General features: G+C 40.7%; 1 protein-coding gene across 1 annotated transcript in view; it reads left to right on the top strand.

Annotated features, from left to right (window-relative positions):
- Positions 1 to 18,857, top strand: part of adamtsl5 (ADAMTS like 5) — a 153,579-nt gene that overhangs the window by 44,743 nt on the left and 89,979 nt on the right. The window contains exons 3-5 of the mRNA XM_033622239.2: positions 3,371 to 3,540; positions 8,177 to 8,237; positions 8,983 to 9,088. Of these exons, the coding sequence (XP_033478130.1) occupies positions 3,371 to 3,540; positions 8,177 to 8,237; positions 8,983 to 9,088 (337 nt within the window). The remainder of the gene's footprint in view (positions 1 to 3,370; positions 3,541 to 8,176; positions 8,238 to 8,982; positions 9,089 to 18,857) is intronic.

Here is an 18,857-nt window from a genome sequence, read left to right as displayed (position 1 = left end):
TAAATAATAAAATAGTAAAGTAGACAATCTGAAATATATACAATATACAATGAAATAGTTGTAGCGTTATAAATGAAATGAGAATGACTATTTATATTGTTTGTTTTGTTTTATAAATAGCCAAATGAGTCCGATCATCAGAGGGAGGAGTTGTACAGTTTAATGGCCACAGGTAAGAATGACTTCCTGTGGCGCTCAGTGGTGCATTTAGGAGCAAGCAGTCTCTGGCTGAAGGTGCTCCTCTGTTCGACCAGAGCATTGTGGAGAGGGTGAGAGCCATGCTGAAGTATCGCTCCCACCCCTTCGAGAGCATCCTCCTGTCCGACACTGCTGTCAAAGAGTCCAGCTCCACCCCCACAATGTCACTGGCCTTTCTGATCAGCTTGTTGAGTCTGTTGGCATCGGCTACTCTCAGTCAGCTGCCCCAGCACACCACTGCAAACAGAATAGCACTGGCCACCACAGACTCATAAAACATCCTCAGCATAGTCCGGCAGATGTTAAAGGAGCGGAGCCTCCTCAGAAAATAGAGGCGGCTCTGTCCCTTCTTGTAAAGGACTTCAGTGTTCTTAGTCCAGTCCTGTTTATTGTCGATGAACACACCCAGATACTTGTAGTGTTCTATGATGTCCACGTTATGCCCCAGGATGGAAACTGGGGTCACTGGTGTCCTCGTTCTCCTCAGATCCACCACCAGCTCTTTTGTCTTTGTTGTGTTGAGCTGCAGGTGGTTCAGCTCACACCATGAGACAAAGTTATTCACCACAGCCCTGTATTCAGCCTCCTCACCCTTGCTGATACATCCAACTATAGCAGAGTCATCAGAAAACTTCTGAAGATGACAAGACTCTGTCTGGTAGCTGAAGTCCGTGGTGTAAAGGGTGAAGAGGAAAGGAGAGAGGACAGTCCCTTGTGGGGCCCCGGTGTTGCTGACCACTGTATCTGACACACAGTGCCGCAAACGCATGTGCTGTGGTCGGCCAGTGAGGTAATCCACAATCCAGGACACAAGGGGGGGATCCACCAGCATCACTGTCAGCTTGTCACCCAGTAGAGCAGGCCTGGTGGTATTGAAAGCACTGGAGAAGTCAAAGAACGTGACCCTCACAGTGCTCCCTAGCTTGTCCAGGTGGGCGTAGACGCGCTTCAGCAGGTAAATGAGGGCATCCTCAACTCCAATCCGGGGCTGGTAGGCGAACTGGAGGGGATCCAGGTGCGGCCTGACCATTGGCCTGAGCTGCTCCAGGACGAGTCTCTCCAGGGTCTTCATGATATGTGACGTCAGTGCCACCGGTCGGTAGTACGAGAGACCACTGGGCTGCGGCGTCTTTGGCACTGGAACGAGGCAGGACGTCTTCCATATCACAGGGACCCTCTAGAGGCTCAGGCTCATGTTGAAGACACGATGAAGCACTCCACAGAGCTGTTCGGCGCAGGCTCTGAGAACCCGTGGGCTGACACCATCAGGGCCTGCAGCCTTACTGGCGGGGAGTTTGCTCAGTTGTCTCCTAACATGTAGAGGTGTAAAGAGTGCAGGTTGAGGAGGGGGAGAGTTGAAGTCCAAAGTGAGAGGAGGGCAGGTAGCATGGGAGCCAGAGGAGGTGTGAGGAGTGGGGGATGGGTGTGAGTGGCTCATCAAGTTGGATGAGGTGCTATCAGGAGGAGGAGGGGGGGTCAGAAGTGGTGGTGGCTGGAGACAGTCAACAGGAGAGCCAACAGGGGCCGGGGCTGCAGTGTCAAACCTATTGAAGAACAGATTTAACTCATTAGCCCTAGCCACACTACCATCAGCTCCACCGCTAGTTGGTCTGTAACCGGTGATTGTCAACATACCACTCCAGACCTCCCTCATATTATTCTGCTGGAGTTTCCTCTCCAGCTTCCTCCTGTAGCCGTCCTTAGCCTCTTTGATCTTTGCACTCAGCTCCCTCTGAATGTCCCTCAGCTCCTCCCTGTTGCCACCTCTGAAAGCCCTCTTCTTCTGGTTGAGTACGGCTTTGATGTCCTTTGTTACCCAAGGCTTGTTGTTTGGGTAACAACGCACAGTCCTTGCTGGGACAATGCCGTCCACACAGAAATTAATGTAGTCCGTAATGCTCTCAGTAAGCCCATCAATGTCCTCTCCATGTGGCTCACAGAGTACATTCCAGTCAGTCATCTCAAAACAGCCCTGCAGTACCTCATAGCAGTCCTCTGACCATGTCCTCACTGTCTTTGTGGTCACAGACAGCCTCTTCACTAGAGGCACATAGCAGAGGGTGAGAAGCACCAAGTTATGATCTGATCTTCCCAGCGGGGGAAGGGACGTGGAGGTGTATGCGTCCTTTACATTAGCATACAGCAGGTCCAGGCTCTTCTCCTCTCTGGTTTTACAGGTCACATACTGGGTGAATTTCGGGAGTGTCTTTTTCATAGAGACATGGTTGAAGTCACCCGAGATTATAATGAGAGCACTCGGGTGTGCAGTCTGTAGTCCGGCTATTGTAGAGTGGATGACGTCATATGCCGACGTCAGGTTAGCGGACGGGGGAATATGCACAGCCACTACAATAGCATGTGAGAATTCACGGGGTAAATAGTAAGGACGGAGGCCCACAGCTAACAGTTCAATATCTGGGCTGCAGATGCGGTCATTGACTGTGATGTGACCAGGATTGCACCACCTATTTTTCACGTAAACAGCAAGCCCACCTCCTTTACGCTTACTGCTCATAGTGCAGTCCCTGTCAGCCCGGACAGTGTGGAAACCCACGGTGGAAACATTGTGGTCAGGAACATCCGTGTGTAGCCATGACTCCGAGAAAATCATCAGACTACACTCCCAGTATTCCTGATGACTCCGGGTTAGCGCTGTAAGCTCGTCCATCTTATTCCCCAGTGATCTCACGTTGCCCATGTTGATAGATGGGAGACACGGCTTGTATGTCTTCCTCTCCATAAGTCTCCGGTGTTTCACTCCTTTCCGCCGCTGTAGCGATCCTTTCCCTCTGCATCCCCGGTGTGTTTTCCTCCAAAGTTCAGCGGGGATATCTTTCATCACCGTAGCCAGGCTGGCCAGCTTCAGCTCCATCAGTTGATCCCTGAAGTAAACAATGCAGTGTTGCTGAGCGACGGTCGAGTGGCAGAGTAAAAGGAGTGATTCCACCACAAGCGAAACAACAAAAACTCTCCACACAAGCATGATTAGAGAGGACGTAGCTTAATAAATAACTAAAGTAAAAACAGAACAAGTGAAAACAAAGTTAAAGTAAGCAGGAGCGACTGGAACAGGCTGCATACACTGCGGCGCATGCGCACTCAAGGGTTAATAATAAAGGGTTTGTGTTAAATGTCGACATTTAAATATTTTTCTCTGTAATTTGTGTCTCAGTCTTGGGTTTCTGCATGGCATCCCTCCGGTGAGGCCTCATCTGGGCATCTGGCACGCACCAGGCGGCAGCAGCACTTCAAGAATGAGTGGGCAACATGGAGCGGCTGGTCTGTCTGCTCACGTAGCTGTGGGGGCGGAGCATCAGTGAGAAAACGCACCTGCATCACCAGGTAAATGTTCAACAGGGTCATGTAGGATAAAGTATTTCAATTAGGTTCCCAGTGATCCTCAGAAATCATTTCAAAAGTCTGCTGTTTATTTTTTAGAGGTGGAATGTAACAACGTACATTTATTGAAGTACAGTTCTGAGGTACTTGTATTTACTTGGGTATTTCCATTTTATGCTACTTTATACTTCTACTCAGTGGTGGACAGTAATGAAGTAAGTTTACTTGAGTACTGTACTTGAGTAAATTTTTTGAGTATCTGTACTTTACTTGAGTATTATTTTGGGGGGATACTTTTACTTTTACTCCACTACATTTGAAGGACAAATATTGTACTTTTTACTCCACTACATTTCTATTGATGTTCTCGTTGCCCCCTACTTTTGCTGTTACGTCAGCTGATGAATTTTCTTCTTTTTTTTTTGCTAAATTCTGATACCAAAGAAAATAAACTGTTTCTGCTGATTCGTGTATGGTTTGTCTTAGTCGTATTGCCGTACCTGTAGTACGTCATGCTTAAAACGAAATTTCTTTTTTCATATTACAAGCAAAAAAACTTGCTCCACTGGCAGATTTTCTACTTATTTCAAATGAAAATTAGCTTGAAACAAGTGAAAATTGTCTAAAAACAAGTTACCTTTTAGGTGATGTTTCTTATTTTAAGTGTAATGAGATTTGTTTTGACTAGAAATGAGACATTTTGACTAGAAATAAGAAAAATATTCTTGGAAAGATTTTGAGATTTTGCAGTGTATACTTCATAATGTGTTCAAATGTAACTACAAGAAAATGAAATTTGGGTTTTTGTGAGAAAAATACAGTTGGGGGTGAAATTTATTTTCTTGGCAATATGAAGCAATTTCATTTGTTGATGAATGCAGATGAGTTTGTGTTCTGAGGCTTCTTGCCTTTATTTGTTTATTTTTGAGCTATAAACATTTCTGTAGCAGAATTGCATCAGAATGACAAAGCTACTTTCCTTTCCTGTATTTCCTGAGATTTTTTTAAAGTACTTTTACTTAAGTAATTTTTTAAGCAAATACTTTAGTACTTTTACTTAAGTAATATTTTGACTGAGCTACTTATACTTGTATTGGAGTAATATTTGACAAGGAGTATCTGTACTTTTACTCAAGTAGTGAAGTTGTGTACTCTGTCCACCTCTGCTTCTACTTCATTACAGTTCAAGGGCAAATGTTGCTGCTCTTCTGTAGCTCTCACCTATCTCTTCTGTCCTAAGACGACCACAGGCAGATGTGTGATGGTGTCACAGCGGGTTGATCCGGCAGCGCCTGGTCTAACCTGTATAACCTGTATGTACAGCAGCAACAAAAAGTTAGCTGATCTGGCAGGGAGTTGGGGCTGTCTGATCCCCCAGAGGTGGGGTTTGCACTAGCTGGATTTGGTTGCTGTAGCCACTGACTGGGGGTCAGTCTCCAGAGCTGCTACCCACTCTCCTCTCTGCAAGGTGGTCTGTAATGATGCAAGTAAGGTGGAGGATACACTGTAGTTTGAGGCTCTGGCTAATGTTAGCTACATAAATGTGATGATCATAAAGCTACTGCCATGAGTCTTTAGCTCCAGTTAGCAGAATGTTAAACTATATATACAACTTATCTGTTCTGTACGACATCTATTGTACGTCTGTCCGTCCTGGAAGAAGGATCCCTCCTCAGTTGCTCTTCCTGAGGTTTCTACCATTTTTTTCCCCATTAACCCTACGGGCCCGAACGACGCATAGTGCGTCCAAATTCACACCTGTTCTTCTCTATGGATTTTCTCCACAACCGTTTGTCATAGCAAGAAGCCACTTGTCGGTAGTCCAATGCTTTCACAGCGAAAAAAATGATAAAGTTACACTAAAATTATGTATAACAGAGCTTTCATACAGCTTTGCACACACATTACTCTTGGATGGATTACTCGCGAATGCAGGATTGCACAGAAATGACACGCATATCACATGAAAGCGCAGGAGCAGAGATTTCCAGTGATACCACACACATAATTGTGCTGTCATCCATATACACTGTGGGGAACACTTGCCCCCCCACCAATGCCCAAAATGTCCCCCCAATATATAACTGAAACTGAAAAACAAATATTATCTTGGAGGACATCATTGCACTTGGTTGACTATTTTTCTATTGTCTTAGATGTAAATATTGCATGTTTCTTTCAGATAAAACACAGTTTTGACTTGTGAATGAGTCAATGGAATTTCTTGCAATAATGAAAAAATACTGGCAATCATGTCCGCCTGGCACAAACCACATGTTTTGGACAACTGTGAAGTGAATGTCCCACCATCATGGTTCTTATATTGTCAGATTCCAGAGAGTCTCCCCTCTTCATATATGGCAGAATATGTCATTTTCCAACTTGCTATGGTGAGATACATGTCAAAATGTAAGAATTTAGTCATACAGATTTGTTTTTTCATTGATATAAAAATTAATATAAAATACAGGCGCATAGGAGGACATGTAATGATGGCAAATCTGGTTAGCCCAGATTGTCCTGAAAAAAAACAAGATATAGCATGCCTTTATAATGAGTGTGATATGAGCTTAAAAGTAAAGGCAGTAAAAATACCCCAAAAAGGCCCAGGGCCCATAGGGTTAAAGGTTTTTTTGGGGGGGGGGGGTGTGTTTCCTTTTCCACTGTGAGGGTCCAAAGGACAGAGGGATGTCGTATGCTGTAAAGCCCTCTGAGGCAAATTGTGATTTGTTATATTGGGCTTTATAAATAAAATTGAATTGAATTGAATTGAATTGAATTGAATCTCTCCATCTCAAAAACACTTTTCAGATAGTCCCTTTTTTACTCTCTCTTTGATAAGTCTGTCTCTCTTTTTTGGGTTGTTTTGTAGTGAAGGCAGTTTTGTTGCCAATATGCATTTATTATGTTCAATTGAATTGAATTGAATTGAATTGGGGTGGCACAGTGGTGTGGTGGATAGCACTGTCGTCTCACAGCAAGAGGGTTCCTGGTTTGATCCCAGGAGGGAGCCTTCTGTGCGGAGTTTGTATGTTCTCCCTGTGTCAGTGTGGGTTTTCTCCAGGTACTCCGGCTTCCTCCCACAGTCCAAAGACATGCAGGTTGGGGATAGGTTAATTGGGGACTCTAAATTGTCTGTTGGTGTGAGTGTGAATGTGAATGATTGTCTGTCTCTATGTGTCAGCCCTACGATAGTCTGGCGACCTGTCCAGGGTGTACCCTGCCTCTTGCCCAATGTCAACTGGGATAGGCTCCAGCCCCCCTGCGACCCCCAAGAGGATAAGCGGTTATGAAAAGGGAATTGAATTGAATTGGATGAATTGTATGCTGGAATATCAACTTTTTCTGCGGCATTCTCCAACATTGAATCAGGCTTTCACCATCTAAAGGGACATGCGCACACATCTTCATCTGTGGGGCAGCCAAAAGGAACACCCTCTTTCTCTAAAATGATCTGTGATGGGCCCAAGTCTCCTGTCATAGGCTAGATTTTCTTAAGTCTTAAAACAGAGCCAAGAGTAGGTGCAGATGTGTAGTTTTCTCTTAGATCACTTGAATTACAATATGCTCAAATTTATTTGGGATTTTTGCCCAGTGATGCCAAAATTAAACGGCCTGTCCCAGTTTTAATAAAAAATATAAATCAACTAACAAATGATGATGTATTATTATAAACTACCCAACAGTATATGAAGTACTTAAAATGAGCTCCACCTTTACCAGCTGCACCATTAAAGCTATGAACACATTAATGCATCAATAATTATAATTCAGTAATATAATATGTACTCTTCTGCAAAATCAGTAATTTTACTTTTAGTATATCATGTATGTTTTGATGCTGACACTTTTGTGCTGTTACATCAGAGTCTGAATGCAGGACTTTTACTTGTATTGAGTATTTCACACCGTAGTATAACTGCTTTTGATCTGAATACTTGCTTCACCAATGTCCATTTTTGTATTGTCAGAGAAACCTGTAACATATTTTAAACAATATATTTGATTTTTTTTCTTACAGCGGAAACAGTTTTATATATGTATGAATGTATGTATGTATGGATGGATGGATGGATGGATGTATTTATTTATTTATTGCAAATATTGGAACAACATTCAAATGCTTTGCTAATACATTTAAAATGTATCTACATGTGGGCATTTGCCAGTAACGTATTCTATATTTTATAATCAAGTTCAATAATTTCCACCGCAAAATGCCGCAGATGTGTATGAGTCTAATTTCTAACCCAGATTTTATGTCTCCATGCACCCAAGAGGACACTGATCACAGCAGTTTTATGGTCAGTCAGAACAGTTTGCGATGAGACATACAAATCAATGCTAACATACAACTACAGACTGGATACGCAGTAAACAATATCATTAAAATCAAACATTCACCTATTAAAATAAATACTAAAGCCCCATTTTATAAAAAATGACACTGAAATGAAGTGTGTTTTTTATGTGTCAAATCTATATGCGTTTTGTGTATGAGAGACAGTAGACTTAACAGCAACCTGCACACTCTCACTACATACACTAGTTTCCAGTTGACAGTCAAACTCTTTTTGTTTTGTTTGTTTTTGTTTGCCATTTTTAGTCCCATAAATCTCTTTTTTCTTGTGTGTTCCAGGAACCCAGTGGGTGGACCATGTACAGGAGATCCCAGACAATACAAGATCTGCAACACTAAGGTCATTTCAGTATTAAGCTTTTCACATTGCATGAAAAACTGACTTTCGATCCAAGTGTTTTAGAACAATAGATGGTGTTTGCTTTAAAAGTTGGTCATAAAGGTGTATTGGGGGCAGGTATAGCAGGGTGTGATCTGGAATTTCACTGTGATATCAACTTGTGTCGTCACTGCACTGCTTTGCACTGAACTCTGTCAGGCATCAGACCTGCTATTGTGTTGAGGTCAGCAGCTGTGTGTCAGACATGGTGTGTGTGTGTGTGTGTGTGTGTGTGTGTGTGTGTGTGTGTGTGTGTGTGTGTGTGTGCGCGCGCGCGTGTGTGTTTGTTTGGGGAGGTTGGGTTTAGACAGCCAGTCACTGTGGCCTATATTGATTAAAGGAAAAACACAGATGAGTTGCAGTTAGTTTAAGCATACTTGGATGTGTGTGTGTGTGTGTGTGTGTGTGTGTGTGTGGCTGTTTGTTTTGTGTGAGTTGCTCAGAGCTTCGAATGAATGGACACAATGGGCATGATGTTTTCCAAACATCTGGGGACTCACCACAAGGTTATTCATTTACTTGAGGGCTTGATTAGAATTATAACAAGGTGAAGGTTTGGATGACAGTAGGGTTAGGTATGAAGTTCTCTGGTTGAGTTTGAGATAAACTTTAAGGGAATGAATGGAGTTATCACAATGCAATACAAAATTCTGAAAATGTTTGTGTGTGTGTGTGTGTGTGTGTGTGTGTGTCTGTGTGTGTGCAGGATTGTCCCCCTAGCTCGGAGGATTTCAGAGAGATGCAGTGTGCTGCCTTCAATGACAGACCATTCGTGGCTGGGAGCTCCTTCAAATGGACCACTTTTCATGGGGGCAAGTGAAGACAATTCAGTGTTAAGCTGCTGAGGACTTGCTGTTTGGCAATACAATGTTTTTACAGCTGTGGTATGGATACAAATGTGATTCTTCTGCAATACAAAGTGGTTAATTCTTGTCAATATACTGGCAGGAGATAAATACGGATAAATATAGTTATGTCAGAACAAAGTTAACAAACTTGTAATGCTTTAGTAAAGCAATCTTATTACATAATGATGTGGGATTTCTAACATACACTGATACTCTTACTGTTTAAAGCTACCCATAGCTACCAGATTGTGCAATGGTTGACACCCTTCCTTTGTCCTCTAAATGGAGCCTTCTTTTTCTTGGGAAATTGTACTCGGTGGCAGACAGGATTGCACAGTGAATTTGATTTGATTCAGTTCAGGGACCTGCGATCGATATCAGACCACAAGTAAACAAACTTTTTGTATTGTTTTGCCTGCTTGCCATTATCTGCTCAAGCCACTAGCAGTGTGTGAATGTTTAGGAAGGAGGTGTATTTACAAAACAATGTATAGACTCAGCTGTGGCTCAAAGGTAGAGTGGGTCGTCCACCTGCTGATCTGGAAGATCAGTAGTTCGATCCCTGGCTCCTCCAGTCTGCATGTCGAAGTATCCTTGAGCAAGAAACTGAACCCCAAATTGCTCCCAATGATGCTTCCATCGGTGTGTGAGTGTGTTAAAAACTGAGTAGCAGGTGGCACCTTGTATGGTAGCCTCTGCCACCAGTGTATGAATGTGTGCGTGAATGGATGAATGTGACTCGTGGTGTATAAAGCGCTTTGAGTCGTTGGATGACTAGAAAGGCGCTATCCAAATGCAGGTCCATTACAAAAGTTATCCCTTTCAGTCGTCACTTATGACCCACTACAAGTGTGTGGCAGTGTTTGTATCTGCAGAGACTCTGTCCTTTGCCTGTATTGCCTTCTTATTTTGTTGTCTTCAGGACAATCTAGAAAACAGTGTGCAGGTGAGACTGGGGCTTTATAAAAAAGGTTGCAACCAGTTGCCAGAGTGTAAGAAGCATGCATCCAAGAAGAAGCTACAAAAATTGCGGACACACTGACGAAAAAGTGCAAATATTTGGAGGCCTGTGCTTGTGACAGCAAGAGATGTAAACTTTAATGGCTTCCTCCTCGGCTGAACTGTAATGTTAGCTAGCTCAGTTGAGCTTGCAGTCGATGCACACTTCCTTCTGCGTGGTGATACAATTAGTTCAGTAGAATGAAAATAGTTCCAACATGAAACTGCTCAAAACACAGTCTGTGGATTATCTTTAGTAACGGGTCAGTACACGGCAGTAGCTCAGTCCATAGGGACTTGGGTTGGGAACCAGAGGGTCGCCTGTTCAAGTCCCCGTCCAGACCAAAATATTGAGTGTGGACTGGTAGCTAGAGAGGTGCCAGTTCACCTCCTGGGCACTGCCAAGGTGCCCTTGAGCAAGGCACTGAACCCCCCAACTGCTTGGAGTGCCTGTCATGGGCTGCCCCACTCTGACATCTCTCCACTTAGTGCATGTATAGGTCCTGTTTGTGCATTTGTGTGTTCAGACCTGTGTGTAGTTGACAACAGAGTGAAAAAAAAAGTATATACATATATATAAATATTTCTGGAAAGAGACATTGCTGTTGAGTTTTTTGATTTATTTTTTTATTTTTTATTTTTTGGTGTTTTGAGCACCACAAGTGCCATCTAGTTCTATTATAATGGAGAGAAGATAGACATCTCCAATACTAATGTCTCCAACACTCAGGAACTCACACCAAAACTATCTAGACTGATAAATAGCACTACAGGTAAGTGGGAAAATATGTATTTTTGATTTTGGGGTGACCTGTATCTTTATGCCACAACCTTAAATTGGAGTGGAGATGAAACCCTGGACAATTTGTCTGTGGTTTGTTTGATTTTTACCTTAGTCAAGATATGACACTGCAATCAAACCTGATATCCACCTAGATTTTCTAACAAACTAAATAGTATTTCACCTTTCCTTCAACAGGGAGCAGCCATCTTTCAACAAACTCACTGGTGATGTCAATGGTTGTTTACAAGGAGTGCTCAGAACTTCAGACTAGTTAAGTGTTTTTACACTGAAGTTTGAGAGTTTAGATGAGATACAAAGAACCAGAAACCCAAGTTTAAAACCAACTGCCTCTGCTTTTTAAGCCAATAAGACCAAATATAGAGTTAAGACCTGTTTTGATGGAGTTGAATTACAGTGGCGACAGTGAAAGTGAAGAGCAGCTTGAACTTGACTAACGCTCCATTCAGTGTCCGCTTGCTGCAGCTGACAAACCACACCAAACATTTCTACATCCCAAATATGTGCTCTACCACCGTCTCCATCAAGCTGTTACAACAACAACATGAGATGCTTTTAATGTTTTATTAATGTTATCATGTTACAGCCATAGGAATCATTTTATTTCTATGGTTGCAGTTGTTGGGACCTGACCTCGTAACAGGCCTCCAATTAAAATATTAAAATTGCTATCATAAATAATAAACTATTATTAATAATAATTAGTAATTATGTTAAGTAATGTGACTTAATTTGATTTAATTTATGTGCGTTTACAGGCCACCCAAACAATGCTCCTCTTTTATGTCAGACTTTTCAGAAATGCTGTCAATCATCCACACTAACCACAACAAAGTTATTATCTTTGTGATTTTAATCTGCACGTAGACAAACAATTTGACTCTTTTGCATTCAAATTTTTAAGTTTACTTAACTTTATGAATTTAGTGATAACCCATGGCTTCTCTGCACATATTTCTTTAGTTGAGGATGTAGGGATTTCTGATCATTTCTTTGTCTTTTTTATTGTAAATGGTTTTATATAAGAGGATATTCCAAAACAAAAGGAACCGCTATCTTACTGCTGAAGTGGCTGCAAATAATCACAGCACAGAGACGGCATTGGTCAGGGTTGTTAATGACCTGAGGTCAAATACAGACATGAAAAAACTCTCTGTACTAGTAGTACTCGATCTTACTGCAGTCTTTGATACAGGCGACCACTCAGTTCTTTTAGCTAGACTTCACAATCTGGTTTGCCTCTCCGGTACTGTTTTTACCTGGTTTAAATCTTATATTTATGACAGAGAATTTTATGTAACAATGGATGACTGTTCATCAAAAAGCTATGAAAATAAAATGGATTGTGGTTCAATTTTAGGTCCAACACTTTTTAATCTTTAAATGCTGCCACTTGGAAACATCACCAGGAGGCACAGCATCACTTTCCATAGTTATGCTGATGATACACAGCTGTACATCGCCATGTCTCCTGATGACTCAGGGCCAAGTGATGCCCTTTTTAATGGTATTTTAGATAGTCTGGATGGCAGAAAACTTTCTTCAACTCAACCAGGACAAAACTGAAGTCTTAGTTATTGGTCTTGAAGCTCAGAGACAGAAACTCAACACAAAACTGCAAGAACTGGCACTACAACCCTGTCAACAGGTGAAAAACCTTGAAGTTACGTTTGATTTGAATCTTAGTTTTGAAACACATATTAGAAGTATAGCCAAAACTGGATTTTATCATCTTAAGAACATTGTCAGAATGCAACCGTTTCTCTCTCAAGTCAACACAGAGACACTAATGCATGCTTTTATTATCTGCAGAATTGATTACTGTGATGCTCTACTTTCTGGTCTTCCTAAAAAAAAAACTTTGCTCAGTTGCATTTACTTCAAAACTCAGCTGCACGTGTGCTGATGAGGACCAGAGAGAGAGCACACATCTATGGAAGCATAACAGTTTCATCATCAGTTGAAATTGAATTTATAACACTGAATTTTTTTTGTATTGAATTTATAACACTGAACTTTTTTTGCATTGAATTTATAACACTGATTTTTATTTACATTGAATTAATGTATCAGATTTTTTTTGCACTGAATTTGTGTATCTGAATTTTTTTTTGCACTAAAATTTTGTACCTGATTTTTTTTACTTTTGTTTTTCAATGTTCACAAATTCAGAATAAAAAAAATCAAGTCTGAAAAAATTGAAAATATAAAAACAAATGTATATTTTTTCAAACTGCTCAAATTCAATGTGCTCAAATTCAGATGCAAAATTCGCTGTAGATAATTTCACTGCAAATCTGCTATCCAAGGAAGAGCAATCGATTGTAGATTGAGTCCAACCTACATCCAGCCAATCGTGTTACGCTCCATTTGTCATGTGTCACCAACAAAGAAAATGTTGAAGTTCTAACGCGAACCAGAACGCTTCGGTGAGTGTATTAACTCTTATTTGTCATTTGTGTAGTTGTGTAAGATTCAGTATTAGACAATAACAATTATAATAATAATAACTAACAGAATTTACCGGACAATACGTGTGCTGAACGAGGTGGCGTTTGGTAAAACTGTGTTAGTAATGCTAGCTAACCATTAGCATCAGGACGTCACCTGTTAAAAACCTCTGGGGTCAGCAATGTCTCATATGAGATGACAGTTTTAATTGTTTCATCACAAACATTATTGTCCAAAGGTTACAGCTCTGGGGCAGTGATTTTGACCTGTTGAAACCGCACAGTAACTCACCTCCAGTCAATTCAGTGAGGGGGAGAGCAGCAGAAAATAATCTGTTTTGGTCACGTCTGGTGGCAACACGGCTTTAAAAACGCATTGCTTTTTGAGGAGCTCCTTGATCTAACAGGTGTGATGGTAGTGAGAGCGGTCTCACTTTTAACTGTAACGAAACTGTTTATGCTAATTTAAGTTTAGTAACATGTAGCTATTTGAAATGTAATGTTTGTGCTACTGATCTGTAATATTCTTATTGTTTGTGCTGTATTCATGATGACAGGGTAGTCACGCTGATATTGAGCAGTCTGCCCGGCACCTGCTAAGCTTGATTACATCATCTGGGTTAGGGTCACATCTGGTGGCGACACGGCTTTAAAAACGCATTGCTTTTTGAGGAGCTCCTTGATCTAACAGGTGTGATGGTAGTGAGAGCGGTCTTACTTTTAAAAACGAATGAATGAACGGCAACAATGTAGTCTGCCCGGCACCTGCTAAGCTTGATTACATCATCTGGGACACAACTGGGCACATCCAGTGATAGCACAAATCAAAACAAAAGGTTCAGAATTAAACTTGCATTCATGTACATATTTTATTAACTTATCAATTCTAGATTTATTGATGATTAATACATTTTCTTGAAAACAATCCTGCAGAGAACAGAGACATGGAGGTCCCAGTGGCAGCGCAGCCCAGCCCTCACTCCAAATGGAAATGACCAGGTAAACACTTTAAGGACAAATGTGCCATTTTTTAATGATAGCCATATGGATACATATTTGGCATGTCGTTGATTAAATTCCACCGGTTACTGAGAGTAACTAATGATAGTCATCATTGTATTGTATTGCATGCTCAGCTTCTTATTGCAGATATTACATCAGTCACTAAACCTTCAAAGAAATCATCTGATGTTTTCTGACCACAGTGTTTCCCACAGGATTTTGTGAAACTATGGGGGGTGGACCATGGACCCTCTAGGTGGGTCCAGGGTCATGGCCCCCTGGGGAAAAAAGTGTACATTTCAAAGTTAAATGCATTAATCTGGTTAAACTATGAGAACCAAATTAAGAGGCTATATCTATAAAATCTCCTTCAGATACAAAACACACCACTCCCATTCCATTTATTCATATGAAACCATATTAGACAAATAATTAGATTATGGGGGCATAAATTAGACTATGGGGGGCCACCATAGTCTACTCAATTAATGGGAAACACTGGACCATGCAATAAAGACTTGTTTCAGTCAAAGTTAATGTAAAATTTGTTTAAGAAAAGGGAAAAAATGGGGTTTTGAAGGTCTAAACTAGGGATGCAAACAATTAATTGATTAATTGATCGCTAAGAATTAATTGATTAAATTAAATGGATTGCAATTAATCAATTTTAAATTGTATTACATTTTCTATTCAGAATATTTTGTTATGCTGCCAAAAAATGCTGTTGCCTGCCTGCCCTAAACTGTATCTTAAATGATACAATAAATCTTAGATTAGGGAATATGATATGGATGTTTTCTGTATATCATAAGGAATAATTAGCTTTTTATGTTATGTATAGATAGAACCTATTGATTCAGAGGGAAATTCAGCTTCTCAGGAAAATTGCCGCTTATCAATTAATTGATAATTGATTGATAAGCCGAATCAACATAATTTACATCCCTAGTCTAAATGATTGCCTATCGCACTTCACAGTGTCTCCCCAATAATTGGCCAGGACAAAAAAAAAAAAAAAAAAAAAAAATCTGCCAAAAATACACTACATATTCATTCAGAAATCAATAATCATATGTGTTTGGGAGCCTCTGTGCAGCGCTGTTTCACAACGTGGCATGAGCATGAACGTGAATCATCCTGCCTCGTTGCCTAGTAACGATGCAAGTAAGTTACCGCTGTTGAGAGTGATATTATGGGATGCTGCAGGTTTGTAGCAAGCTAGCGTAACTATGGTGCCGTCAAAAAGAGAAAAACACTGGTTTAATAAAACAGACTGAGTGAAAGAGGACGCTTAAATGAGGATGAACCTGCAGCATGCATACACCGAGAGACACACTAGATGGAGCTGTAAGCACACTGATAGGCTAGACTGTGAACAAGTACGGCGGCTCATAACAAACAAGAGTGATCATATAGCCAAATGATCTACAAATGGGTTTATTAACCATCTAGTCTATTATGAGGGATGTGAGATAAGAAGAAAAAATATATGATCATTTACACCTAAAACTAGGGATGCAGGATAACTTTTCTTTTAAACCGATACCGATAACCGATAACACACACACAGATACCTGAGATATATATATATATATATATATATATATATATACAGTATATATACATGTATACCTAAGATCATGACATCAGTACTATGAACAAAACCAAAACAGTTTTGACTCTTTAAATGAAGAGATATTTATTTTTTCCAATGAAAAACTATTGACAAGCATCTCTACCATTTTCGAAAAGATATCAAACCGAAAAACTATTTGATATCTCAAATGAACATCAATTTAAATAAGGTGCATTACTTACTGATATAAAAATAAAGGCCCCTTGAACTGATGCAAATACATGCATCGGGATTACAAACTGAAAAAGTTCCTTCCAGAAGTTCAAAAAAATAAATATATATAGAAAATGATTGCACTGAACAAGTTAGTTGTCTATGTAAACAAACTGAAAAAGTGCATTCCATAGTAACAAAAAAATAAGTTTAAAAAATTTTGGCTTATGGTTCCATTCAAATGAATACCTTTTCACTAAGGTAAATGAGGTTCAGTTGTTCTTTTATCTCATATTAGGAGAGAGAGAGAGAGAGAGAGAGAGAGAGAGAGAGACAGAGACACAGAGTCTGTGTGTGTGTGAGATAGTGTTGTCACGGTACCAAAATTGGGACCCACGGTATGATACCAGTGACAGTATCACAGTTCTGAGTAGTATCACAATACCACAGCAAAAATGAGGCAGATGTGCCTTTTGTCATTTATAAAAAGATAAATCACTTTTCTATAATACATCAATGATATTGACTTATTACTTATTGACTTATTCATACTTCAAAAACAGCATCAATAAGTGATTAACATAGGGGGGATCAAAATAAAATAAAAAAATAAAATAAAAATCAACCAGCCACCCTCCTCCCCTGACGGTCCCTTCATAAGTAAAGAACAGTCCCTAAAGTGCGCTGAGGTTTGTGGACCGTTACTGACACAAAGAGTAATGTGAACGGCTCGTTTCTCCTCTGACATGCCACATACCTGTGTGCTGCCACGGCTCGGCTGTTCTCCGTCGCCGGTAAGCCGTTATCTTGCGCCACGGAGCACTATGGCCGCCGTATTAGACAGGAATACGTATTCCTGTCTGTGTCTGTGACCCCCGTTCAACCCACAACCGGCAGGATTTGCCGTTATTGGACAGTGCGCGCCGTTATTGGACGGTGCATGGACACTCACCCTCTTGTGACTGGACTTTGAACTTATCCCACAGCAGTGGTACCTGAGGTACCGTAGTACTACGGTACTCCAACATTATGGTATCATATGTACTGTGTGTGTGTGTGTGTGTGTGTGTGTGTGTGTGTGTGTGTGTGAAAGAGAGTGTGTGCGTCTGTATGAAATTATGACCGGGTTAACGAGTTGTTTTCCGACATGAGGGGGTATTCTTGAATTTTCCCAGTCAGAAAGAGTTTTTCTGATTATGCCGACGTCACTTGAACGCAGCATTCACTGCAGGCCATTCAGGTCTCATAGTGGGAGTGGGGCACTGCCGTGCTGACAAAATTATGTATGTTATCGGGGCTATTTGTGATGACATCGGACTTATCGGAATCACGTAATAATTTCCTGTTATCGGCCCGATAATTATCGGCCCGATAGTTATCGTGCACCCCTACCTAAAACTGCCGGGAGGTAATTTTTATCCCCTCATAAAAACCACTTCATAACACTGCTTCGTATAGACGAATTCAGTAAAATATTCTTGAATACCTAAAACAAAACACAAACACGTGTTGTTGTTGTTTTTAGTCACGTAGCCTGTCCATAATGATTAAATGTCACGCTGCTAGCTTGTTAACGTCAGCACACGTAACGTATGCTAACGTTATATTACACAGTGTTTAATGATACAGTCTATTATCTCCCTATTACTCTAATCTTTCCTGCTTATTGCTCAAACAAATGATTAATTTCTAAATTAATATCGGTACTCATTTAAGATACCTTCATCAGTTACCGGAGGCCACTGTCTAACATCATCAATCCAGCTATTCACGATGCTGTCATTGTAGGGATTCAGTTCACAATGACAGCATAATGAATTGATGACTGACACATGTCACCGCAGCAATGGCGCCGCCGCAAGATGGCGGCATACACAAATCGCTCACTGAATTCGTCTATACATAGAGCCAGCATAACGGTCTCAATCTGTAGTGTAAAGACACGTTTCAGTTATTTTTATGCAGTTAATGCACTTTATTAAGTCATCCTCTCCTTGTGATCTTGAATATATTGAGTGAACAAAAATTTGTATGCAAATATAAATTGCAGACTGCCTGCTGCACCATCTGACCTAATCCGACCGCGCCAATATACCATCCCGTGCGCATCATCTGTTTAGGGTTTTTTCGGTGTGTACCACCGGGCTTGAAAAAAATTCTAGGGTAAACACTGCTGGTTAAAGTAAGGAATAGTTTTTCTTTATTCATCTGTCATGCAAGACAATGTTCAAATATGTCTCTCAGAACAGTGTCATTTTTCAATGTAATTTGAAAAACTAGGGGTGTCCCGATCCGATCATCCCTAGAAAAAACAGATACTTTGGTAGTTCATGTTTTAACACTTTTTATTTTAAAGGTCTTTCCCAGGTATATTTACAAGGCGCAGAGGAAAGAGACGCTTAAAGAACTCCAAAAGAGCAGGATCAAATAGTCCATATGCAGGCAGGGTTGGGCCGTGCGACTGCTCATGTAGATGAGAGCACAACACACGAAGAGGTAATAACAGGCAATTAGTTATTTAGTCTAGCTGTACAGAACAATGACGATCCATATATTGTATATTATATTCTGATATTCTGCGGACATGGATTTTGGTTTTGTCATTTGGTTTATCAAGCTATCTTGTTTCAGAGTATGGAGCTTAAATACATTCAAAAATATATTTTTTCTGGTTTTTGAAGGACGGGTTCT

This window comes from Epinephelus lanceolatus, chromosome 2 (assembly GCF_041903045.1).
Source record: "Epinephelus lanceolatus isolate andai-2023 chromosome 2, ASM4190304v1, whole genome shotgun sequence".
Lineage (NCBI taxonomy): Eukaryota > Metazoa > Chordata > Actinopteri > Perciformes > Serranidae > Epinephelus > Epinephelus lanceolatus.
Note: the sequence above shows the minus strand (reverse complement) of the source record. Positions and strands in the feature narration are given on the sequence as shown.